General features: G+C 62.3%; 1 protein-coding gene across 2 annotated transcripts in view; it reads left to right on the top strand.

Annotated features, from left to right (window-relative positions):
- SLC12A5 (solute carrier family 12 member 5) overlaps positions 1–25,486 on the top strand; it is a 114,457-nt gene that overhangs the window by 42,300 nt on the left and 46,671 nt on the right. For both annotated transcript variants that reach the window (XM_054046391.1, XM_054046393.1), the window contains exons 2-12: positions 297–391; positions 496–627; positions 2,386–2,532; positions 4,034–4,088; positions 7,576–7,706; positions 8,236–8,477; positions 8,574–8,785; positions 15,148–15,315; positions 16,708–16,806; positions 18,668–18,725; positions 21,413–21,587. In XM_054046391.1, the coding sequence (XP_053902366.1) occupies positions 297–391; positions 496–627; positions 2,386–2,532; positions 4,034–4,088; positions 7,576–7,706; positions 8,236–8,477; positions 8,574–8,785; positions 15,148–15,315; positions 16,708–16,806; positions 18,668–18,725; positions 21,413–21,587 (1,514 nt within the window). The remainder of the gene's footprint in view (positions 1–296; positions 392–495; positions 628–2,385; positions 2,533–4,033; positions 4,089–7,575; positions 7,707–8,235; positions 8,478–8,573; positions 8,786–15,147; positions 15,316–16,707; positions 16,807–18,667; positions 18,726–21,412; positions 21,588–25,486) is intronic.

Genomic DNA, 25,486 nt, shown 5'->3' with positions numbered 1-25,486 from the left:
ATGGCCCGGGGCAGTGGGCTCTGAGCCAGCTCTGGAGGGCGCATTCGGAAGAGGATTCAGCCTCTCACTCACGTGCCCCTGAGAACCCCAGCGCTGCCCTTGGCATCAGGGCTGTGGGGCCCCGATGGCTGCTGGCAGGTGGGGCCATGCTGGGGGTGGCTGGGGTGACTGGAGCTCGGGGCGGTCGATGCTGAGCGGCACCAGCAGGGCGGGTGAGCCGGCGAGCCGCACGGTGGGGGCTGTTGGCTGGGGGGATGGGGTGGCTGGCCCAAGCCCTGATCTCTGTGTCTCTGCAGGCGATGGCAACCCCAAGGAGAGCAGTCCCTTCATCAACAGCACCGACCTGGAGAAGGGCAAGGAGTACGACGGGAAGAACATGGCCCTCTTCGAGGTAGGGCACCGAGCAGGAGGGGCCACGGGGAGGGGTAGTGTGGAGGGAGGGCGCGGCCGGCTCAGGACAGGTACCTCGCCCTCACCTGTCGCTGCCCCTAACAGGAAGAGATGGACACCAGCCCCATGGTCTCGTCCCTGCTGAGCGGCCTGGTGAACTACACCAACCTGCCGCAGGGCAGCCGGGAGCATGAGGAGGCGGAGAACAACGATGGAGCCAAAAAGAAACCTGTGCAGGTGAGGGGGTTCAGTACCGGGCTCCAGCGCTGGCCGGCGAGGGGAGGTCTGGGGGGGTTCTCTGAAGCTGCTGGAGTGGGAGGTCTGGGGGGGTTCTCTGGGGCTGCTGGAGTGGGGGGCCTGGGGAGTTCTCTGGGGATGCTGGCATGGGGGGGAAGTGCCAGGGTGGGGTTCTCTGGGGCTGTCGGCGTGGGGCAGTGCCAGGGTGGGGTTCTGTGGGGCTGCCGGCATGGGGGAGCACTGGGGTGGGGTTCTCTGGGGCTGCCGGCATGGGGCAGTGCCAGGGTGGGGTTCTCTGGGGCTGCTGGCGTGGGGGAGCACTGGGGTGGGGTTCTCTGGGGCTGCCAGCATGGGGCAGTGCCAGGGTGGGGTTCTCTGGGGCTGCTCTCAGGGGCCATGGGTTCTCTCCCAAGGGACTTGCCCCTGCACGTCAGTACCAAGCCATGGCACAGCCACACAGACGTGGCCAAGGGAGCGGGCGAGCGAGTGGGATTCGCCCTCTCCCTGCAGGACTCACAGGCTTGGCGCTGAGTCCCTGGGTGGGCAGTGTGGCTTCCCGCCAAGGGGCCAGGGGCCCAGCAGCTCCCACTTGCCCAGATCTGGAGGCTCCTGGTTTCGATTTGCATTTTCTGGCCTGAGCGAGGTTCTCTGCGGCTGTGGGAGTTCAGGAATTCCCACGCTCTCACTTCCAGCTCCCAGGGCTCTCTGGGCAGGGTCCATCTCGCGTGCACTAGCAGGAGGGCCTGTCCTACCGCCTCCGCTGGGCCTTCCTCCCTGGAGTGGGACCCTCCCCCATCTCCCAGTCCTTGCTGCAGTCGCAGGTGGGCGGGACGTGGCTCATGCTGCTGCTGCCAAGATCAGCAGGGCGCTGCCATGGGCCCAGGTGCACCTGACCCTTCTGAGGTGCCCGATGTCTGCATCGCTTCCTGCAGAGATCCCCAAGCACCAGGCCTTCCAAAGTGCCCCGGGCTGCCCCGGGCACAGCCACCCCGGGCAGCTGCCATGGCCCCCTGCCTCCCCGCCAGTGGCTTGGACCACCGGGCGGGCTGTGATTAAGCCAGGTACATTGCAATCCATGGAGCTCTGCAACGTAGCCAGGCCCTAAGTGGGCAGCCCCGAGCCACCAGCACCGTGGGCTCCAAAGCGTCACAGCCGGGAACAAGTGCCTTGTCCCTGTGATTTCCTGCCGGCTCCCTGTGTGAGCAGCCGCACGGCAAGGGGCAGCCTGGGCTGCAGCTGGCATTGTTCCAGCAGGGAAACGAACGGCTCTGATCCCCGAGACCGATCCCTGCAGGTGGGTTTGGGGGCGTCTCGGGAGCCCTGTGCAGAGGAGCAGGGAAGGAACGAAAGGCCCCCCAGTTGTGCAGAGAGAGGGGTGGCAGAGGCCTGTCTCCAGCAGGGTGGCTGTAGCGATCATCTGCAGCAACCGTGTTTGCATCCTCCTCGCCTTCTTTCACTTGCTCTCCCTGTCCTATTCCATGCACGCCCCGTGCCAGGAGGCAGGCACTGCCCTGGAGCTCCCCTTGCCAGCTCTGTCTGAGCCCTCCCCTCTGAACCGTTCTCCACAGCTGCCATGGTGAGGCATGGAGCAAATGAGCCCCCCCGTTTCTTTTGATTCGTGACCCCCCCCCCAGTTGTCTCTGCACCAGGACTCCAGAGACTTGACCCTCCCAGGCAAATCTTTCCAAGGCCTTGTGGCCTGTGGAGGAGCTGATGCTGCCTTCCTCGTGTCTAATGGCGCCGTGCTTTTCTCCGTAGGCTCCGCGGATGGGCACTTTCATGGGCGTTTACCTGCCCTGCCTGCAAAACATCTTTGGGGTGATCCTCTTCCTGCGCCTCACCTGGGTGGTGGGAATTGCTGGCATCATGGAGTCGTTCTGCATGGTCATTCTTTGCTGCTCCTGCGTGAGTGATGCTGTTATCCCTGCCCTGCCGTGCAGCTGTCACCCCAGACCTGTAAGCTCTGCTGTGCTCCGGCAGTGGAGTGTCCCGTCCAGGTGGGGTTAGACCAGACGGGCAGAGCCCAGCACTGGATGGACAGGCCTAGGTCAAGGGTTGGAGTTCCTTGGGAGCGGCAGGGAGGAATAATTCACCTCCCCTGTTTGCATGAACATGGCTCAGCCTTGGAGTCAGGAAGAAGGAGTACTGCCGGAGGGAGACTGCAGCTAAAGAGAGAACATCCTGGAGGACTGGAGCCAGCCAGCCACCTGTTACTAGGGAACAAGATGGGAGCACTGAATGCTGACACGGCTGATCGACCCAAACCCATCACCTCGCTGGGAAACCAGCCTTTACAAGCCAGAAGCTGGTCCCAGTTCTATTGAGCCTGGAGACAGGCGGGAATGTGCTGCCTGGGGGCCCCATTGAGGGGAGTGGCTACTTCTTGGGGACTTTATTTCCTGGGATCAGAATCGGATAGTCCAGCACCCCCTTCTTGTGGGCCGTCCCCTGCCCTGTGCAGAGCAGTTACACAGCTCTTTTCTGTGCAGTTCAGGCAGTGTTGCAGCTGGGTGGCAAGGGGCCCCCGCTTCCAAGATGGTGTCCCCCCCCCCCCCCATGCAGCAGGGTCACCAGAGACTAGGAAACCCTCATGTTAAAACCCTCTTTCCTGGTGCGGGCCACGCTGCAGGGCGACCTGCCCTCCCATTGGCCCTCTGCTATTTAGGAGCAAGAAAAGCCAGGTCGCATGCTGAGGGCCCGTCTACACTTCAAAAGCTGCACCGGCGCAGCTGCGCTGCGGTAGTGCTTAATGAGCCGATGGGAGAGAGCTGTCCCAGCGGCACAGTTAATCCACGTCCCCGAGAGGCGGTAGCTATGTTGGTGGACCCGGCGCTGTCTACACTGGGGGCTATGTCGGTGTAATTGCGTCACTCAGGGCTGTGGATTTTTCACACCCCGAGCAACGTAGTTACACCAACCTAGGTCTGACGCGCAGACCAGACCTTAGTGAGGAGAGCAGTCCTGGGCAGCCCTCCAAATGCGCTGCAATCTGCGAGCCTCTCTTCTAAAGGGTCCCAGCTCCGTCCTGGGGGGATCACCTCTGAAGCTTTAGCTCACCCAGGAGCACACGGGGCAGGAGCTGGCATGGGACCCACAGCCCAGGGGCAGAGCGCCTGGGGAATAACCCCGGGGCTGAATTCAGCTTCCAGGTCCGAAAACTCAGCAATGGGCTTAAGGTCAAGCCCTTTGCTCGTCCCCTGCCCCACGACAAATGGTCAGACTGGCGTCACTCACACAGGCAAACGCCTGCCCGATTCCTGGCCCCCGTCACTAGTGACACTCCCCCAGGTCCGTAATTACTGCTCCCCTCCCGGGTGCTGCATTATTCCCGGCCCCCGGCCCCTTGGGGCACAGGAGGCAGCCTGGCTCCGAGGTGCCTCTAACACTGTGGTTTTCCTCTCTGCAGACGATGCTGACGGCCATTTCCATGAGTGCCATCGCTACGAACGGCGTCGTGCCAGGTAGGGTGAGGGCTGGGCCTGGCTGCTCCTCTCCCCGCTGCGCATCATTGCCCTGACTGCATCATCAGGTGTTGACTGCCTTTAGCAGCCTGGTCCCCCAGCCACCCCCCGCAGCTACGACCCTGCACGGCTGGGCAGGGCTGCATCAGGCAGAGCGGCCAGAGACCCTGAATCTCTGGTGGGAGAGACCAAAGTGCATCAGCCGCTGGCTTTTGGAAGGAATGTGCTGAATTCTGGGCTTGTGTCACGGAGTCCCTGGGCGATGCTCTGGAACTGCTCCCCACAAAGCCAGTCAGGACTTTGGGAGCCTCCTCTCCCTTGGAGCAGACTGTCTTCAGGGCAAGAAGCTCACACGGCTTCACCTCCTGGGTCTCTCCTGGGAGCATTCAACATATGCCCCTCCGTGCGCTTCCCACAGCGAGTCCGCCCAGGTGGGGTCCTGGGGAAGCCAGAGGGTCCTGCACCCCCACTTTGCAGTCAGACGTGACTCTCAGCCAGCCAGTAACACAGGTTTATTAGATGACAGGAACACAGTCTAAAACAGAGCTTGTAGGTACAGCGGCGAACGGGACCCCTCGGCCGGGTCCATTATGGGGTTCAGAGAGCCAGAAACCCGCGTCTGCCCTCACTCCTAGTCCCCAGGTAGCTCCAACTCCAAGCCCTGTCCAGCCCCTCCTTCTCTGGGCTTTGTCTCTTTCCAAGGCCAGGAGGTCACCTGATCCCTTTGTCTCCAACACCTTCAGTTGGCACCTTTGCAGAGGAGGGGCCCAGGCCATCAGTTGCTAGGAGACAGAGTGTCGGGCATTTATGTACACTGGCCCTTTGCTCTGCAGCAACCAGACACCCTTATCCCACCACCTAGATACTTAAGAACTGCATAGGGGAAACTGAGGAAAACATTAAGAACAGTCCCACTTCGTCACAGCTTGTCTAACCCCTGTGACAGAGAGTCCCCAGCCCACCTATGGGGCTAGTTACCCCAAGCCAGTGGCCAGCCCACCTATGGGGCTAGTTACCCCCAGCCAGTGGCTAGCCCACCTATGGGGCTAGTTACCCCAAGCCAGTGGCTAGCCCACCTATGGGGCTAGTTATCCCCAGCCAGTGGCTAGCCCACCTATGGGGCTAGTTACCCCCCAGCCAGTGGCTAGCCCACCTATGGGGCTAGTTACCCCAAGCCAGTGGCTAGCCCACCTATGGGGCTAGTTACCCCCAGCCAGTGGCTAGCCCACCTATGGGGCTAGTTACCCCCAGCCAGTGGCTAGCCCACCTACAGGCATTTTAATCTACTACTGCCTCTGCGCCAAAGAGCGCTGTCATTTATCTCAAGTGGCAGTTTTCGCTCCCAAGAGACCAGGTTCTGCTTCTGCAGAGAGCCAAGCAGTGGTACAGCTACACGGGGCTGTGGTGTCTCTAACTACTAGCCAACAGGCTGCTCCCAGAGCCAGGAAGCCAGAGACCCAGCAGTCTAGTGCCAGCTCCCAGCGAGCTGTGTAACCCGGTGACACAGTGTGAGCTGTGTCTCCCCCGATGGGCTGCTGTGCGTACAGAGTAACGGCATGCACATCCGAAGGTGGGCTTTCAAACGCGCTGCCGACTGGTGGGATGAGAGGGGTGTGGGTGGGATGTATGGCATGTAATGGGCGGGCCAGGGAATCGCTCTGGGAATGATTTTATGCTGCAGCACATTGTATTGAGGGGTGAATTTGGATGTTGCTTATTGTTTGTGGTGTTTTTAGTGCTGCACTTGGGTTAATGGGAGCTGTCCCTTTAAGAAGAGGGTGGGGAACATTACAGGGTTTGTAAGCAGACTGAGGCAGTGGGGGAGCAAACCAGGGAGACCCTGGCTGGGTGAGCCCCCAAAAGGGCACTTGATCTTCCCAAACCCAAACTTTGCCTGTGGCCCGTTAGTGCTCCAGGGAGTGGCTGGCTCAGGGAGTCGCTGTCACGCTTCAGAGCCTTCCCCAGGCAGGGCCCCAGACTGAATCCAGCCCAGCTCAGCGGGGGTTAACAGCTGGTCCCCTCATGTGGCTGTTTAGTGGCCCTGTGTCTTAGTACCAGTTCCCACATCACAGGCTCGCCTGCCCGCTCTGCACTAATGGGCAGTCTCAGCAGGGAGGCACAGAACCAGCTGGACCATGAAGACTGGGCTGCTCTTACAGTCCAGAGGCAGCCCCCCTGTCACGGTGAGCCCCAGGCAGGGCATGGCCGGTGTGGGGGAAGCCAGCCCTCCGCTGCCCTGGAGATAAACTCAGGGGGTCGCTCCAGGGCTGCATGTACCCCCAGTTCTCCTGAAGCTGGAGTTTATGGTTACACATAAAATAGCTTATGCAATGTCCCCTGGGGAGCTGCACGGCCCTGGGCAGCCGCATTCACACTGGCTTGGCATGGATGTAAATGACCCACCATGAGCAGGGAAGAGAGGATCCGGCCACTGGGGCTGGGCACTTTGCTGCCAGGAACATAGCGACACAACAGAGGGTCCAGAGAGCAGCAAGAAAATGGGAGGTGGCTGAGTGAGGAGAAAAAACTAATGAGTTGAATCTGCCATATGGTAACTGCCTGCAAAGACTGGTGGGGAGATTGTGGAGACCCCAGGGAGGGTGGTTGGGGTCGGGGCAGGGGCTGTGGGTCGGGGCAGGGGGCTGTAGGGGAGCAGTGGGCTGAGACCCCAGGGAGGGTGGTTGGGGTCGGGGTATGGGGCTGGGGGGGAGCAGTGGGCTGAGAGCCACACGCGCACTGAGCGGGGCAGGGGAATTAGCTCTGGCTGATGCTGGGAGCAGGTCTGTGCCCCTCCCCCTGTGAGAGGGTTGGGGTTGCCCTGTGTCCCAGGCTGCTAGAGCAGCGGGGTCCTGTCCCCACGGGGCCGGGCTGCTGGCCGGTTCTGGCTGAGCTCGGACAGCTCTGTGTCCAGCGGTGTCATTACTGGATTTCTCACCTGCTGCAGCAGGCCCTTCAGCCACGCTCCCTGGGCCCCAGAGCCTGCCGCAGCTGGCAGAGCACGTCCACGGCCCGGCTACTGCCTCCTGCGGCTGCTGGATTGCAGGCGATCTGCTGCCGTCAGCTCTGCATAGGTGGGACAGAGCCCAGCCTGGCAGCTGCCCCCACTGCAGCTCCCGCAGCTCGGCCACTGCCAGAGACCACTCCACGTGAGCCAAGGTGCACGGGTCTGGCAGGGTCTCCAGGGGCCCGCTTCCCTCCCCTTGCTGGGATGGGAGACAGCCCTAAACTGCCCCTCCCTCCCCACAGCTCAGGCCCTGTCCTCGCCCTGCCCCCTCGCCCTCTCCTGCCTGGCAAGAGCTAGACCCACAGTGGCTCCCCCGGCCTGAGGAAGGAGAGCTGGAGCTGGGACTCGGCCCTGCTCAGGTCGAAAGAGCCCTGGTGCCCTCGAGCGGCCCGGCAGGGGGAAAAGGGAGCTGTTCCTGAGACAGGAGGCGCGTGCCAGGCCCCTGCAGTGGGGCCCAACCCCCTTTGTTCTTCTCTTTGCCAGCGGGTGGCTCCTACTACATGATCTCGCGCTCTCTGGGGCCTGAGTTCGGAGGGGCTGTGGGGCTGTGCTTCTACCTGGGCACCACCTTCGCGGGAGCCATGTACATCCTGGGCACCATCGAGATCCTTCTGGTGAGTGTGGCTGGGCCCCTCTGAGTGGGCGCTGGGGGAGGCTGTTCCTGCAGCCCCCTGGGTCCGTAACCCAGCAACCTTCTGGCCCAGCACTCCAGCCACGCGCAATGGGGGCAGGATGGCACTTCTGTCCCCCCCAGCACCCGGCTTGGATGGGGACCCCACTGGGCAGAGCCCCAGAGGAGCAGAGGAGAGGCTGGGGGGGACAGGGGACAGGCAGATGGGGTGAGAGTTCCCCAAATCCCCAAAGCCAATACGTGTGGGGCGTGGGCAGCACGGCTTGTCTCACAGGCCCACGCACTCTGACGATGGGGTGGGGGTCGGAACCACAAAACACAACATCATTTTTTAAAATCTCATGGTTTTGGCTCTTGTGAGGTGCTGAGCCTGGCACACGGGGGCCCTGATCCTGGCCGGTCCTGGGGCATGGCTGTAATCACCCTGATCAACGGGGAGAATTGGCCAGTGCAGCTGGGGGGTGGGGGCTGCGCTGGGCCAGGCGCTGATGCTGGCTGTGACTCTCTCCCAGGCCTATATCTTCCCCGCCATGGCCATTTTTGAGGGAGAGGATGCCAGTGAGGAGGCCGCGGCCATGCTCAACAACATGCGTGTCTACGGCACCTGCGTGCTCACCTGCATGGCCACGGTGGTGTTCGTCGGGGTCAAGTATGTCAACAAGTTTGCCTTGGTTTTCCTGGGCTGCGTCATCCTCTCCATCCTGGCCATCTACGCTGGGGTCATCAAGTCTGCCATCGACCCCCCCAGCTTCCCGTGAGTAGCAGCGCAGCACCCTCCCGCCTCCCCCAGGCTGCCGCAGGGCAGGAGATGGCTCTGGTACATTCTCTGCTTGTGTCCTCTCCCCCCCAGGATCTGTTTGCTGGGTAACAGGACGCTGTCACGCCACGGCTTCGACATCTGTGCCAAGCTGGTGCTGGAAGGGAACGAGACAGTGGGCTCCAAGCTGTGGGAGCTGTTCTGCACCTCCAAATTCCTCAACGCCACCTGTGACGAGTACTTCCTGAGGAACAACGTGACCGAGATCCAGGGCATCCCGGGCGCTGCCAGTGCGCTCATCAAAGGTATGAGCAGCCGCGCGGGGGAGGGAGAGTGGACAGACCCAGGCTCGCACCAGGGCAGACCTGGGCTTAGCGCTGGTTCAGGCCCCCCTCCGGCTCCCGAGTGACCTATTGCTTGGTCACCCCAGAGCCCAGCTCAGCCTCTGGGAAGGAAAAGCCCAGAACTGGAGCAGCTGGGGGCTGAGGGTCAGGCCTGAGGGGCACCAGCAGAGCTGTGTATGGGTCAGGAGAGGTGCTAGAGAACATGAGAAGTTTGTGCATGTTAGAAACCAGCCCTGCCAGCAGCTGAAAGGTGAGGAAAGCTCATTTCCCACCTTCCAATTGCTTTGGAGCAGGGGGGCTGGGAGGGTGGCTCTGTGGGGCAGCAGGACCTGCCCCCCTAAGTAGGGCACGCTGACATGCAGGGCTGCTCACCGCTGTGTCTCTTCCTGCCCATTCTCAGTGGAGATGTTGTCATTGGTGAGGAAGAACCTTGTCTGGGCTGTAGCTGTCCTGGGAAGGGGCATCTCCCACAACCATGGGGCGAACCAAGATTCAGTGCCTCTGGGGCTCGCCCTTCGAGCCAGACACAGTGCATCGGCTTCCCACAGCCTTTCCAGGGCTGGAGCTGAATGAATTGGCTCTTTGTTTCCTCTTGGCCCGGGGAAGACCTGATATTGATCTGAGGTTCAGAGAGAAGTAATCGCCCCCTTGGTGTTACTTATCTGCTGCTTTCGTATGTAGATTAGCAGAAGCTGTTCTGTACCCAGGCCTCCGGAATGGGGCCAGAGACAGAGGAAGTGCGGGTGAAGTTTGTGGCAGGAGCTGTTCACAATCTGCTTTTCCGGGGTCACTGTTCGTGTGGTGCTGGCACTAGAGGCGGTTGTGGCGCTGTGGCCTGGTTCCAGATGCTCGCTGCTTTCAGGAGTTACATTGAGACTGACCCCATTTGGGCAGCGGAGTCCGAGGGAAATCCCTGCAGCCATGTCAGAATTGTAAAAGGCTGGAGGATTTTATTCCCGCCCTCAGCCTGCACAGCAGCCTTCCTCCCGCCCCCGGCAGCATGGCTGGGGCAAAGCAGGTGGACAATAATAGCGACAGGAGTCTTTGAACAATCACTTCGGAGCCTGCTCAGTGCGCGTCTGCGACTTGTAGCAAAGCCTCTGGCAGATCTGTCCCTTGCAGCCGCCCGGCCATCTCCGCAGTGCCCGGGGAGGTGCCAAGGGGCAGGGTGCTGGGCTGGTGCTGTTGGCTGCGTTGAAAATACGGCGCTTGTGTTTTGCCCGGGATTTGGAGTCTGGTTTTGCTGTAAGGCAGCTGCAGCTTGGTTCTCAGGGGAGTGCTGCGTTTTCCTTACAGCGCCGGGCTGAATGAACCAGCCTTCCCCTGCAGCCCCCCAGCTTCCAGTGATGCTGGGGAGGTGCCCCCAACCCCAGATTGCCCTTCAGGCTTCTCCCTCTGCCTCCGGGAGATGGAAGGGGCAGGCCTGGGGCTCCCTTTGCAGGTCACCGGTTCGGGTACAGTCCTGATAGTCAGCGGGAGAGCCGCCCCCCTTGCTGCAGACCTTCTGGGCTCAGCTCTGGGGGGTTCCCTGGCCTGGGCACTGGGAGCCCAGCTGGATGTCAGTCCAGAAGCAGCCCTACACCAAGCCGTGCGCTCAGGCGCGGGAGCTGGTCACAAGCCCTGGGACTGCAGCTGTCGCTCTCCCGTGCATGGCTTCTAACCTCGCTCTTCCCTGGGCCTCGGTGCGTTTGACACAGCTCCCAGCTCGCCCTGACTTCCTGTGGCTGGTTCGTTACAGCTCAGTCACTGCTGCGGTTTGTGCTAGAGGGCGGCCAGGCTGCACTTCTTGGCTGTGTGTCCTGGGAAGTATCATTCGAAGCGACTCTGCGCTGGGCTGGCGCGGGGGGGAGCGGCAGGGGTGCGTGGGCAGAGCGGAGCCAGGGGAGCTCGGGCACCAGGCTCTGCCAGTGCTCGTGTCTCTCTCCGAAGGCTCATGGGAAGCCAGGCGTGACTAACCTGCTTGGCGCTCTCAGGCGATTGCTGCCATGGCAGATAAGGAGCATTCAATGGACGTCGTTTACTAGATGTTCAGGATGCACTTGAGAAGTGTCCGCAGCTCAGATTACTGGGGCAGGGACAGCCCTTGCCTAGTGGGTAGGACAGAAGGGTCACGAGTGGGCGGCACGCCCAGATTCCTGCAGGGTGGGGTGTTCTTGGGGAGTGGGCAGCGGATGGCAAAGGCTGGCCAGTCCAGGGGAGTCTGGGAGCCCACAGCCAGTGGCCCAGCCTGCGACAGGCCAGAGATGGAGAGTTGGTGCTGGGGCCGCTGGCTGCAGGAGGGAGGAGGTGTGGCAGGGCTGGGGACTCTGCAGGGCAGGCATCAGAATGGGTCCCGGTCCTGAGGCAAGGTTCAGGGAGCTGGGCTGGCTCACCCGGAGGGCAGTCCTGGCTGGGGCTGATGCAGGATGACGGCTCAGTGGGGCTGGCAGTCTCTTCCCAGCAATGAAGGGTAGCGACCTGGAACAAGGAGCAGAGACAGCGGGTAAGGGAGGGCAAGCGACCAGGAGGAAGGGTTGAGAGAACCCCCAGTGGGGGCTAGGGCTGGATCAGCCTCTCCTGAAGCTCTGGATTTGGGATCCCTCCCTGGCCCCTCCGTAGGGAATCCAGCAGGGGGACGCCCAGCCAGCCCCTGCAGCATCTTCCAAAGGGCCAGCGCGTGGGCTGTGCGGGGACTTCTCCCCTGGCTTGGGGCACCATGGTGCTGACCCACTACATGTGCTTCTAGAGTGACAGCACATAGTCCTGAGCTGGCATCTCCACAGGGGTGTGGAGCGTCTCCCTATCTTCCAAGGCTCAGCCCCAGCCTCTTGGCTTTCGGATCCGCTGCCATTGGCTGCTCTCCTGTGCAGGGATCCCCAGTGCCTGCATCAGGGCCTGGTCCCGGTCCCCCCATCAGCTGTGAGTGTGGTGACGGGCTGGAGCTGCTGATCTCGGCCAGTGGCCCTGTCCTGGGTCCCTTGTCAGAGCGATGAGACCCTGGCAGCAGCCAGGGAGGGGGTGTCGGGCTCAGGGTACCCTGAATCCCCACGGCTGTGCTGAGCAGGCCTGCTAAGAGAGGAGTCCCAAGGGGGAGGTCTCCCCAGGGTGCCATAGGGGGTGCTCCCCCAGGCAGGAGGCGCTGGGTGCAGGGAGGATGGGTGAGTAACGTGTGGTGGAGCGGAGAATTTGAACTCCTCACACCTCCCAGGGGTCTAGATTAACGGCGAGGGACGGGAGCTGGGTGCCACTGCAGACAGCAATGGAGACCTCTGCTCAATGCACAGCTGCAGGCAGAAGAGCTGCACAAGGACCGGGGTGGAGAATAACACGGGGAATGTTCCAGCGCCTTTGCATCAATCGATGGTGCGGATCCTGTGGGCAGCGCTGGGCCCCGTCGCACGCAGCTGGGGGGTCAGGGAAGGGTGACGAGAACGAGCAAGGCTGGAAAAACTGAGCTGTGGGGGGAGCTGGCAGAGATTGGGATTGTAACCCTTGAGAGGGTTGGAGCAGAGGGGGCAGGATACCAGTCTATCCAGTCCTGGATGGGGCAGAGCAATGAGAAAGGGGGCGTCCATTCTCCCTGTCCCACAGCAAAGGCACCAGGGAACGGCCAGTGAAACTGACAGGTGGGAAACTCAAAACTAATGAAGGAAATTCTTATTCACGCATTGTGTAATTAACCTGTGGAACTCACTGCCACAGGATGTCACAGAGATCCCAAAGGGACTGGATGTGTATATGGAGATCATTAAGTCCACAGTGATCACAGTTAATGCTGACAAAGCAATTCACAGGTTAACTGACCTTTGACTATGAGGGTGTGTCCACATGGCAGTGGGGAGCGAGTCTCCCAGCTGGGTAGACAGACTTGTGCTAGCAGGGCTTGCAGTAGTGTGCTAATAGTAGCCATGTGGCTGATGTAGCACCTGTGGCAGCTCTGGCTAAACAGCTGGGCCCAAGCCCACCTACTCCCTGGATCCTAGCTCGGGTGAGCCTTCGCTGAGCCGTAATGTCTGCACCATTTGTAAAAACAACGCGGCGTCCTTGTGGCACCTTAGAGATTAACAAATTTATTTGGGCATAAGCTTTCGTGGGCTAGAACCCAGATGCATGAAGTGAAACATACAGGAGCAGGTATAAATACATGAAAGGATGGGGGTTGCTTTACCAAGTGTGAGGTCAGGCTAATGAGATAAATCAATTAACAGCAGGATACCAAGGCAGGAAAAATAACTTTTGAAGTGGTAATGAGAGTGGCCCATTACAGACAGTTGACAAGAAGGTGTGAATAACAGTAGGAGAAATTAGTATTGGGGAAATTAACTTTAGGTTTTGTAATGACCCAACCACTCCCAGTCTTTATTCAGGCCTAATCTGATGGTGTCCAGTTTGCAAATTAATTCCAGTTCTGAAGCTTCACGTTGGAGTCTGTTTTTGAAGTTTTTTTGTTGATGAATTGCCACTTTTAGGTCTGTTTTCGAGTGACCAGAGAGGTTGAAGTGCTCTCCTCCTGGTTTTTGAACGTTCTGATTCCTGATGTCAGATTTGTGTCCATTTATTCTTTTGCGTAGAGATTGTCCGGTTTGGCCAATGTACATGGCAGAGGGGCATTGCTGACGCATGATGGCATATATCACATTGGTTGATATGCAGGTGAACAAGCCCCTGATGGTGTGGCTGATGTGGTTAGGCTCTATGATGGTGTCCCTTGAATAGACATGCAGACAGAGTTGGCAACGGTCTTTGTAGCAGGGTTTGGTTCCTGGGTTGGTGTTTTTGGTGTGTGATGTGTCGTTGTTGGTGAGTATTTGCTTCAGGTTTGGGGGCTGTCTGTAAGCGAGGACTGGCCTGTCTCCCAAGGTCTGTGAGAGTGAGGGATCGTCCTTCAGAATAGGTTGTAGATCCTTGATGATGTGCGGGAGAAGTTTCAGTTGGGGGCTGAAGGTGACGGCTAGTGGCGTTCTGTTACTTTCTTTGTTGGGCCTGTCCTGTATTAGGTGTTTGTCTCTGTCTGAGGGATTGGAGAAATGCTGTTGTATCTTAGAGCTTGGCTGTAGACAATGGATCGTGTGGTGTGGTCTGGATGGAAGCTGGAGGCATGTAGGTAAGTATAGTGGTCAGTAGGTTTCCGGTATAGGGTGGTATTTATGTGACCATCGCTTATTAGCACTGTAGTGTCTAGGAAGTGGACCGATTGTGTGGACTGGTCCAGGCTGAGGTTGATCTGGCCCCAGGCTGGGAGCTCGCTCCCAGCTGCATTGTAGGCACATCCTCAGGGGTCAGGCTGAGACCGTCATGGGGGACCGACTGCAGTGTTCTCAGACCCCCCTCTGACATGTCTGTCACGGACTCACAGATCGTGCCCACTCTTGGCCCCGTGCAGTCCGTGGGGGGACTCCTGTCAGTGCGACAGCCCTTCTCGGGGGTCCACTCTCTCTCGGGGTTAGCCCCCCCGCACCTCCTGGAGCCGCACCTCTCAGAGCCTTAGCATGTCTGTCTCTCGCCGTGGGCCCCCTCTGGGAGTCCACTCGCTCTGGACCCCCGGGGCCTTCATCCCGCGAAGGGGTTGATGCAACCCTGTTCTCTAGCCCGGAGTGACTCTTAGCCAGCATGAAACAGGAGGGTTTATTGAGAGGTGAACACAGCACAGGAAACTCTCTGACCCTCGGGCCTGGCCTCCCTCAGCCCAGCACATCCCAGTCTCCCCTGCATCCAGGTGGGCTCTGCCTGCTCCCCCTCTCCAGCCCAGAGCCCCCCTGCTCGCAGCTGGGCATCTGAGATCACTGGCCCCAGCACCGCCTCTGTCCATTGTCTTCTCTCCAGGTAAACAGGGTCGTAAACCGGGTCACTAGGCCTCCTCTTCTCTCTTCTGTCCTCTGGCCGGAACCGGCTGGTTAGGTCACAGGTCCTCTCTTTACAGCCCATGGTCCTTCCACTGGCCATACCGGCTGCTCCGGTCGTCATGTTACCAGTCGCTGGGGTATTTGTACTCGAGGCCATCGGCTGGGGTCCCAAGTTCTCTCTCCGGTCCTCTGTAACCACAAACTCCCTCTCCCCTCACCTCGTTAAACCAGTAACCCCCAAGGAAACTGAGTTCCACTCCCCCTGCATGAAAATCCCCCACTTCGTCACAATGTCTGATGGCCATCAGGGCTGAGTCTGTGTGACTGCGTTCCTGAGTGCAGGGATGGAGGGGCGCTGTGCAGGGTGGGGTCTCCTGGGCTGTGTGATGGGCGTGTGGGGATGCCTCACTTTGTCTGCAGCAGGAGCTGGCATGGCAGAGCGCCCTTGGAGCAGGGGCTTCTCCCGTGTGAACACCCAGCCCTCCCCGGCTCTCCTTGCAGAGAATCTCTGGAGCACGTATCTGACCAAGGGGGTGATTGTGGAGAAGCAGGGGGTGCCCTCGGTGGCCCTCGTGGACCCCGTTATTGACCTGGACCAGCCCTACGTCTTCAGTGACATGACCTCATACTTCACCCTGCTGGTGGGCATCTACTTCCCGTCCGTCACAGGTAGGAGCTGCAGCCGCTGGGTGCCGGGGACGTGCGCGCAAATGCATGTGTGCGTGCATCTGTGAGTGCTGGGCCGGCACACGTGTGAGTGTGCGGGTGTGCCATGTGCACCTCTGGGTGCGTGCATCTGTCTGTGCCGGCACATGTGTGGGGTGTGTGGGTGTGCCGTGCCACACCTCTGTGGGCATGCGTTTGTCTGTGCCGGCACATGTTTGGGGTATGCATGTGCTCCCATGTATATGTGCGCCCCTGCTGGCTGCACATGTGTGTGTGCGTGCAAGGGGCTCTGTCACGTCTGGCTGGCTGCACATCTCTCTGATTTCTGCTTCCCGTGCGGAGCGTGACTGCGTGGGGGGTGCAGGGGAGGATCAAAGAGCTCCTCCTCCCCCAGCCACCCCCAGCCCCACAGACAGGCTGGCAGCTCGTCTCACCTCCGCGCCGACGTCACCACCGCTCGGCTATTTCTGGCTCCCCTCCTGTGGGCGGAAATAACTGAGCAAAGCAGCCCCTGAGCCGCCCCCCAGGAGCCGCCTGGTGTGGGGCAAAGCCAGTGCCAAGCCAGCCCGCGGGACGAGGCCGTGTCTGGGAGCAGCATGGCCCTCACACGCTCCTGCTGCTCCACGCTCCATGAGCTGGACCCCAGAGCCAGCGGAGTTTGGACCAGGAGGGTTGAACTGAAGCCCCAGGTCCAGGCCCAGCTGGGTGACGTCAGGGGAATCCCCCGGCTCGCTGCTCACTCACCAGCCTGTCATGATTTTTACATGGACTCGTGTCCGATGAATAATTCAGGCCGTGCTACAAGCGGCATCTCTCTGTCCGGCTGCGCTGCAGACACCTGGGACTTGCCCTAGTCGGCTCCACTCGGACTCCTAGCCCTGCCTGGCCCTCACTTCCCCACAGCAGTGAGAATCCAGGCAGCCCTGGCTGATAGCCACAATGACGAGCCCTGCCCTCCTCCCCATTGCCAATGGCATGGCTGCCTCACCGCCTCCTGCCCTCTGCCTGCGCCCGGTGGGACAGCCCCTCGCTCGCTCGCCTCTACTCGGCCTCCGCAGGTTGAGCTAATCAAGGGTGGAGGAGAGAAACCACATCAGCGCGTCTGGAGCCTGATTCTGCGGGTGGAGAGTCGGGTGTGGAGAGGGGAGATCAGCCACCCCCCTGCAGCCGGGTCTGCTCCCCTCTGCCAGCCCCCTTGGCAGGGCCTGCTCAGCTCCCCCAGGCCACGTGCCATGTGCTCTGGGCCTTACCTGCCGGCTGCAGCTCTCTGAACCGGGCTGGAGCCCAGCGCCCTGGGGAAGGGGGCTGTGCTCGGTGGCCTTGCTCAGGGCTCTGCAGTGCCATGCGCCCCTCCATGGCACGGTGCCCCATAGCATGTGCCCTTGTCTTCCCTAGGTATAATGGCCGGCTCCAACCGATCAGGAGACCTGCGGGATGCTCAGAAATCCATCCCCACAGGGACCATCCTGGCCATCGCCACAACGTCTGCTGTCTGTATCCTTGGCAGAGGGTCCGGGACAAGAACAGGGCGGCAGGGGCAGGGTCTTGTCTGCGTCTGAACCAGCCCCTGTGCGGGTCAGAGCAGTGAGGGTGGGTGCTGGGTGCTGGGTGATCTCAGGTCCCCATGGCCCCTGTGCGGGTCAGAGCAGTGAGGGTGGGTGCTGGGTGCTGGGTGATCTCAGGTCCCCATGGCCCCTGTGCGGGTCAGAGCAGTGAGGGTGGGTGCTGGGTGCTGGGCGCCGGGTGCCCATGGCCCTTGTGCGGGTCAGAGCAGTGAGGGTGGGTGCTGGGTGCTGGGTGATCTCAGGTTCCCATGGCCCCTGTGCGGGTCGGAGCAGTGAGGGTGGGTGCTGGGCGCCGGGTGCCCATGGCCCTTGTGTGGGTCAGAGCAGTGAGGGTGGGTGCTGGGCGCCGGGTGCCCATGGCCCCTGTGTGGGTCAGAGCAGTGAGGGTGGTGCTGGGTGCTGGGCACCAGGTGCCCATGGCCCCCGTGCGGGTCGGAGCAGTGAGGGTGGGTGCCGGGTGCTCTCGGGTGCCCATGGCCCCTGTGCGGGTCGGAGCAGTGAGGGCGGGTGCTGGGTGCCGGGTGCTCTCCTGTCCCCATGGCCCCTGTGCGGATCGGAGCAATGAGGGCGGGTGCTGAGTGCCAGGTGCTCTCGGGTCCCCACGGCCCCTGTGCGGGTCGGAGCAGTGAGGGTGGGTGCTGGGCGCCGGGTGCCCATGGCCCCTGTGCGGGTTGGAGCAGTGAGGGTGGGTGCTGGGTGCCAGGTGCTCTCGGGTCCCCATGGCCCCTGTGCGGATCGGAGCAGTGAGGGTGGGTGCTGGGCGCTGGGTGCCCATGGCCCCTGTGTGGGTTGGAGCAGTGAGGGTGGGTGCTGGGTGCCAGGTGCTCTCGGGTCCCCATGGCCCCTGTGCGGGTCAGAGCAGTGAGGGTGGGTGCTGGGCACCAGGTGCCCATGGCCCCCGTGCGGGTCGGAGCAGTGAGGGTAGGTGCCGGGTGCTCTCTGGTGCCCATGGCCCCTGTGCGGGTCGGAGCAGTGAGGGCAGGTGCTGGGTGCCGGGTGCTCTCCTGTCCCCATGGCCCCTGTGCGGATCGGAGCAGTGAGGGCGGGTGCTGAGTGCCAGGTGCTCTCGGGTCCCCACGGCCCCTGTGCGGGTCGGAGCAGTGAGGGTGGGTGCCGGGTGCTCTCGGGTGCCCATGGCCCCTGTGCGGGTCGGAGCAGTGAGGGCGGGTGCTGGGTGCCGGGTGCTCTCCTGTCCCCATGGCCCCTGTGCGGATCGGAGCAGTGAGGGTGGGTGCTGGGCGCCGGGTGCCCATGGCCCCTGTGTGGGTTGGAGCAGTGAGGGTGGGTGCTGGGTGCCAGGTGCTCTCGGGTCCCCATGGCCCCTGTGCGGATCGGAGCAGTGAGGGCGGGTGCTGGGTGCCGGGTGCCGGGTGCTCTCCTGTCCCCATGGCCCCTGTGCGGATCGGAGCAGTGAGGGCGGGTGCTGAGTGCCAGGTGCTCTCGGGTCCCCACGGCCCCTGTGCGGGTCGGAGTGGCCAGGGCGGGTGCTGAGCGCTCTCTTGTCCCGCAGGCCCCATCAGAAGGGGGTTTGTGCAGCAGGGGCCGTGGTCCCTGGCGCTTTCCCCATGCTCCTGTTCTCTGCCGTGGAGACTGGCCATGCTCCCCTGGGTCCCCGGGAGCTCCACGGCTCTTGACAAGGCTCTGCCTCCATGGGGCGCCGGACCTGCCATCTGCTCCTCTCTTCTCAGCCCTGTGACCCTGGGTCCCCTTCTCCTTGTGGCTGCGCTTGGCGGTCCCCAGGCATGGGGGAGGGGGGAGCTACAGCTTGGTCTTTCCTTCACCACCCACAGATATCAGCTCCGTGATTCTCTTCGGCGCCTGTATCGAGGGGGTCGTCCTCCGTGACAAGTGAGTGCTGCTGCCCAACAGTGGGGTGTTGGGGGCGACAGGGCTGCGCAGGGGGAATGGTGGGGGGAGGGGGCAGTTTGGATGGAGGGAGTGGGGGTGGAGGGGAACAGGTTGGGGGGTGGGTGGGGGTGGTGGTTGGATGGAGGGTGGCTGGGTGGAGGGGGCAGTTTGGATTGCAGGGGTGGGTGGGGGGTGGCTGGGTGGAGGGGGGTGGGGTTTCGATGGAGGGGGTGGGGGTGGAGGGGAACAGGCTGGAGGCTGGCTGGGGGCAGTGGTTGGATGGAGGGTGGCTGGGTGGAGGGGGCAGTTTGGATTGCAGGGGTGGGTGGGGGGTGGCTGGGTGGAGGGGGGTGGGTTTCGATGGAGGGGGTGGGGGTGGAGGGGAACAGGCTGGAGGCTGGCTGGGGGCAGTGGTTGGATGGAGGGTGGCTGGGTGGAGGGGGCAGTTTGGATTGCAGGGGTGGGTGGGGGGTGGCTGGGTGGAGGGGGGTGGGTTTCGATGGAGGGGGTGGGGGTGGAGGGGAACAGGCTGGAGGCTGGCTGGGGGCAGTGGTTGGATGGAGGGTGGCTGGGTGGAGGGGGCAGTTTGGATTGAAGAGGTGGGTAAGGGGGATGGGGGGTGGAGGGGAGCAGATAGGTGGGGGGGGTGGATCGAGGGTGGCAGGGGGGAGGGGATGGTGGGTTTGGATGGAGGGGAGCAGGTGGGGGCTGGCTGGGGAGCTGTGGCTGGGGGGAGGGGGTGGTCGAACCCCCTTGGGCAGTGGCCCCGATGCCCGCAGAGGCTAAACCTGGAACTAGGCGTTGCGGGGGGCTCCCGTGTGTGGCCCCCCCACCCCGGGTGATTCTGCCATGTCTCTGCTCTGGTTTCTCCCGCTAATCCTGCTGCTGCAGGGGGCTGTTTGCCGGGAGCTGCCGTGCAGCCTGGATTTGCGTATCTAGGGCAGCGCTGCCTGTCGTGCTGCAGTGACGCTTTTGGGTCGCCAACACAGACATGATCCAAATGATGCACAGCCTGGCTTGGCTTCCCTCTGTCAGAGAAAGGGGAGCCTCTCCCTGCCCTATAGGGAGGTCTGGGCCCCAGGGGGAATGGCCTTGGGCCATGCCCTCCCAGCCCCTGCTGCAGCCTCAGTTTCCCCACCAGGAGATGGGGCTGAGAGGCCGAGAACGCTGAGATCTGCAGCGCTGTGAGGCTTCTGGGGTTAGGGGCTGTTACTAGAGTGTCTGCTGCCCCTCTCCTCACCACAGCACCTTTGCTCTCTCTTCTCCAAGGCTCCCTGGGACCCGCTGGCCAAGGCTGCTGGGGTTAAAGCTCAGGGCTGGACAATGAACCCGTCCAAACATGACTGGTCAATTGACCAGTCCAGTATTGGTCAAATAATGTGGAAAATGGTGAACTATGGAAAAGCTCTAAGAACAGAGCAGTGACAAAGGGTTTCTGGTCTCCACTGGCTCAGCCTTCGGGCTTGTCTGCATGTGAAATGCTCCAGCCGCACAGCCGAGCCACTGCAGCGCAGACGCTGCCTCCACCGAGGGGAGGGGTCTCCCATGGCGCAGGGAATCCACCGCCCCGGGAGGCCGTAGCTAGGTCGACGGAGGAATTCTCCCAGCGACCTGGCGCTGTCTGCACCGGGGTTAGGTCACTTAACGACGCTGCTCTGGGGTGTGGGGTTTTCACACCCGGCGCCACGGAGCTGGGTCGATGGAATTTTCTGGTGTAGAGCAACCCCAAGATACTTTCGCCTTCAGCAAAACCCAAGTTACTTAACTGAGTTATTTTAACTCAGAAAAACGCGAAACGCAAGGAACTGAAGATCTAAAGCCAGAACTGATCCTTGGTGGCCCTGCGTTGCCTTTCTGCGCTAGTTGAGCTTAGCCTTGAAATGTGAATGTGTCAATAGCCAATGTCACTCCCGACTGAACTGTTACAAAAGAAAAATGAATTAACCAGAAACAAACCAAACACATGACGACTATCAAAGCCAAATCGTCGTGCACGTGTGCTAGGCAAGCACCTGCCGGGCAGCTCTTGGCACTGCTCAATGGCTGTGCAAAGTGGGCAGTTCTCCCTTTGTGCTGGGGAGCAGGGTTAATGACTGGGACTCCCTGCTGTATGCTTGGCCAGTCACTGTAAGCTGTCAGTCTGCGGGGCAGGCATGGGCGTAGTTTGAGTTCTCTATTGGGGGGGCACACGTCGGGGGCGAGTTCCACGCCTGTCTGAGGCTTGCAGTTTGGGGGGGCAATCCCCCCCAACTACGCCCATGGGGGCAGGGACCTTAACTTTTAACTTGCTTTGCAAAGCCCCCTGGGGGGAGGGCCTGATCCACAGACAAAAATGAACATTCCCGCAGGCAGTGTTTTTCCAGGAAGGCCCAGGCAATGCACTGCTCAGCTCTCAGTGCGTGGGCTCCCCCTTGTCCCAACAGGCGGCGGGAGCCGGGTGAGTGCTCAGGACGCTGAAGTGGGCTAGCTAGGGAGGCACTGGGATGCAAGCCGAGAGGAAGGGCATTGCAGCAGCAGGGCATTCTTACTGGAGTACTTTATGATATTTGACCGTGGTGATAACAGGCGGTCAGTTGACGTTACTTGACTGGTCAGGTGACTGACTCGCCAAGCCAATTACAGCTGGTCGCGCGACCCTAGGGCTGGAGGTCCGAGCACCTGCCCCAGTAACGCTTGGTGCCTTGCAGGTTTGGCGAGGCTGTCAATGGGAACCTGGTGGTTGGCACCCTCGCCTGGCCGTCTCCATGGGTGATTGTTATCGGATCCTTCTTCTCCACGTGTGGGGCAGGTCTGCAGAGCCTCACAGGAGCCCCCCGCCTCCTCCAGGCCATCTCCCGGGACGGGATCGTCCCCTTCCTGAGGGTAAGTGACCTGCTGCACTGCGGCTAACGCCGGCTCTGTCCCACTCCCTAAGGAGCCCGGGATAGGGGCTGGCACATGCCCTCCTCGCCTGGGGCTGACCTGCTCCAGGCTGCCAGCAGTGACCACCTCCACTGCCATGCCCATCGCCAGAGGGCATCCTGCCCTGTCGCCAGGTCTCTCCCCATGGCCCTTTGTCCTCCAAGCAGAGGCTCCCTCTGCCTGGATGGAGACGGGGTGTCGGATGCCCAGGATCGGTGCTACGCCCCCAGCCGTGGAACAGTCTCTAGGACAGGCCCCGTCAGTGCCAGGCCCCCCAGCCCCCAGGGTCTCCCTCTTCCTGCCCCGGGCAGGACGTGCAGCCTCCCCACCTCCTTAGACAGGACCTTCAGGTTCCTGCCCGCCTGCTTGGCGCCATGAGCTCCGCTCAGCCAGTCCCACTGAGCCAGCCCCTGGCAGAGCCTCGTGCGCCCTGCCGGGGTGACCGCACCTCGCCCCGCCTTTCAGTGACACTCGCACGGCGCTGGCACACCAGGCGGGTTTGTTGTCCCCTGGACACGGCACAGGGAGGCCGTAGGGTGGCCCAGAGAGAAGGAGGCTGAAGCACAGACTGTTCTGGTGAGCCCCAAGCCCAGGCACGCTGCAGAGACCTCCGTGCTCAGGCTCTGGGTCTCCGTCGGAGCTGCTGGGTCACTTCCCAGGTGAGAGCCCCGACTCCTTCCGGCAGCCGACGCTGAGCCCCTCCTCGCTTCATCCCCGTCCCGTGTTCTCGAGCTGGGGTCTGCCCAGCCTCCCTGCTGAGAGGTGGGGACCCGTCTCCCTCTGGGCCGAGGGCCACTGTGAGCTCCCCACCCCCCGGCCCAGGTGCTGCTGAGAGGTGGGGACCCGTCTCCCTCTGGGCCGAGGGCCACTGTGAGCTCCCCCTTTCCCCCCCCGGCCCCGGTGCTGCTGAGAAGTGGGGACCCGTCTCCCTCTGGGCCGAGGGTCACTGTGAGCTCCCCCTTCCCCCCCCCCGGCCCCGGTGCTGCTGAGAGGTGGGGACCCGTCTCCCTCTGGGCCGAGGGCCACTGTGAGCTTCCCCCCTTCCCCCTCCGGCCCCGGTGCTGCTGAGAGGTGGGGACCCGTCTCCCTCTGGGCTGAGGGTCACTGTGAGCTCCCCCCACCCGGCCCCGGTGCTGCTGAGAGGTGGGGACCCGTCTCCCTCTGGGCCGAGGGTCACTGTGAGCTTCCCCCCTTCCCCCTCCGGCCCCGGTGCTGCTGAGAGGTGGGGACCCGTCTCCCTCTGGGCCGAGGGCCACTGTGAGCTCCCCCTTTCCCCCCCCGGCCCCGGTGCTGCTGAGAGGTGGGGACCCTCCCTCTGGGCTGAGGGTCACTGTGAGCTCCCCCCACCCGGCCCCGGTGCTGCTGAGAGGTGGGGACCCGTCTCCCTCTGGGCCGAGGGCCCTAGGTGGCCATGTCCTGGTGACTGGGTTTGCCATTCTCCATTAATATGGGATCAGCCTCATCCAGTCCTTTTTAATGACTCATTCAAGCTCAGACAGCTAGACATCATTCGTACCCATGTCTCTTAGCCTGCCCTGAGCAACAGTCCTTCCCCCACCCCGGTAACAACACAAGGGAAACTGAGGCACACACAGGGTTCATAAAAATATGACAGAAAACTCCCACTTTGTCGTACTGGGGCCTTGTCGGAAGCTTGGGAGTGGAAACGTAGCTGCACAGGGAACCGGCAGGCTCTTGGCTCCCGCAGGAGCAAAGTCACCTTGCCCTTGTCTGAATCCCTCATGAGGGGCTGAGCTCAGATGTGCCTCCGCCGGCGTGGGCCGGGTCTCTGCAGGGCGGCTGGGCTGCTGACACGGTTTGTGACAAAGGAAGTGCTGCTCCGAGGCCGGATCCCTGAGCGAGCCCCCGGCTGGCTGAGCCCCCGGCAGGCTGAGCCCCCGGCAGGCCGAGCCCCCGGCAGGCCGAGCCCCCGGCAGGCCGAGCCCCTGGCTGGCTGAGCCCCCGGCAGGCTGAGCCCCCAGCTGGCTCTCTGGCGATCCAGCGTGCCCAGCCGAGCAGCAGCCCGCATGGTCTGGCAGCGTCTGCGCAGCACATCTGTGTCCCAGCTTGCACCGTGGCCCATTTGCACGAGACTTTCGTGCAGCAGGCCCGGTCCTGCGTGCGAGAGCTGCCTGGCAGCTGGGGATTGGGCCCACTTGCAGGGCAGCTCCTGCCTCGCAGCTGCTGTGACCTGGGTGAGCTTGGAGGTGTGTCCGGGGACGCGGTGCTGGGATTCGGCCCTGGCTTGGATCTTGCTGGAACTGGCTTTGACGTAGCAGCCTGGGAGGGAGATCGGTGATGGGGCCAGGGACGGCTTTATGACCCACGGGGCCCGACTGGAATAGTCGGTGGCGGGGGGTCCACTCCGGGTTTTCCGCGGCACTGAAGGACCCCCCACTGCCAAAATGCCGCTGAAGACCCCCGGAGTGGGGCCCCCTTAGGTGCGGGCGCGGGGCCCAATTCCAGGGAATCGGGTGAATTGGCTTAAAGCCAGCCCTGGATGGGGCAACCCACCCCTGCTCACAGAGATACCAGCTCCCCATCCACATGGCATGGCCGCTCCCGCACTGGGCTGGTGTGGGGAGCTCACCGGGCGGGTCCCCAGGCATTTGGGCAAGGAGCTAAGCTCCTCGGGCTGGAACAGCCAGAAGGGAAGAGCAGGCTACCAGCTGCTCCAGGCTTGGGGGGAGAGCTGCCCTCAGGCTGCTGGAGGGGGCAGGAATGGGGAATGGTGGGTGGGAGGGAGCAGGTGCCGGGTGGGCGATCACTCTGCCTGCACCCCAGGCACAGCCTCTGCCCATTGGCACCTGGCGTTTCTCTGGCCCGGCAGAACCAGAGCTGCTGATCTCTGCGGCTGAGGAGACAGAGCCTGGCTCCCCCTTGCTCCCTGTGCCTGCTCCTGGCCCGGGCCCGGGCAGCTGCCCGAGCTTTGGCCGGGAGTCCTGGGGCGGGAGGCCCGGCAGGTTGGGAGCCGCAGAGCTCTGGCAGGTTGGAGAGGCAGGAGAGGAGCGTGCTGGGGAAGGTCAGCCTGTGCCCAGCGCGCTGTTGTTGTGCTGGTTAATATTTCATCTGCTCGCTGAAGATGTGTTCCCAGAACCTCATCTCTCCAAATCCAAACCGACAGCTCCCCCCAGGGAAGAACAGGCTAATTTTAAACTCGCTCCCTCGCCCTGCCAGCCATATTCTGAGCATTCGCTTGAGGAACCCAGCCTCTCCTGCTAACGCAAGCAGACGTGTCCTCTAGCTCCCTGCTCACACGGCTCTGCCTCCCCGGGACCCCTCCTCTCAGACACGGCCCCCACTGCGGGACAGCATGGGGCTGCACGGGGGATGCCCAGGGGGGCAGGGACAACCTGGTGCCTCCTTGGGGGGCCTTGCTCCTGTGGCTGGACAGGAAACTGCCCTGGGAGCGTCCCAGCCGTTTCCAGTGTGCTGGGTGGAGCCGTCTGCGCTCAGGTCCCTTCCACTCCTGCACCCCGTTAACAGGGCACCAGCTTCCCTGGGGAGCGGAGAGCAGCATTGGCCATATGGCCTGGTCTGTCCCCAGCAGGAGCCCAGCAGTGCTGCCAGTCGACGGGCATCAGAACCGTGTGGTGCTGGGAAGTGTGTGGTGCCAGCCCCTGTCGCCCCATGGCACCCCGACCCCCGGCTCTGCCCCATGGCACCCCGACCCCCACGCTCTGCCTCATCCCCCATCTCCCCATGGCACCCCGACCCCCAGGCTCTGCCCCATGGCACCCCGACCCCCAGCTCTGCCCCACCTCCCCATGGCACCCCAACCCCCAGGCTGAGCCTCAGCCCCTGTCGCCCCATAGTACCCCGACCCCCGGCTCTGCCCCACCTCCCCATGGCAACCCGAC

The sequence above is a fragment of the Malaclemys terrapin genome, chromosome 12, assembly GCF_027887155.1.
Source record: "Malaclemys terrapin pileata isolate rMalTer1 chromosome 12, rMalTer1.hap1, whole genome shotgun sequence".
NCBI classification, from domain to species: domain Eukaryota; kingdom Metazoa; phylum Chordata; order Testudines; family Emydidae; genus Malaclemys; species Malaclemys terrapin.
This window is presented reverse-complemented; position numbering and strand designations above follow the sequence as displayed.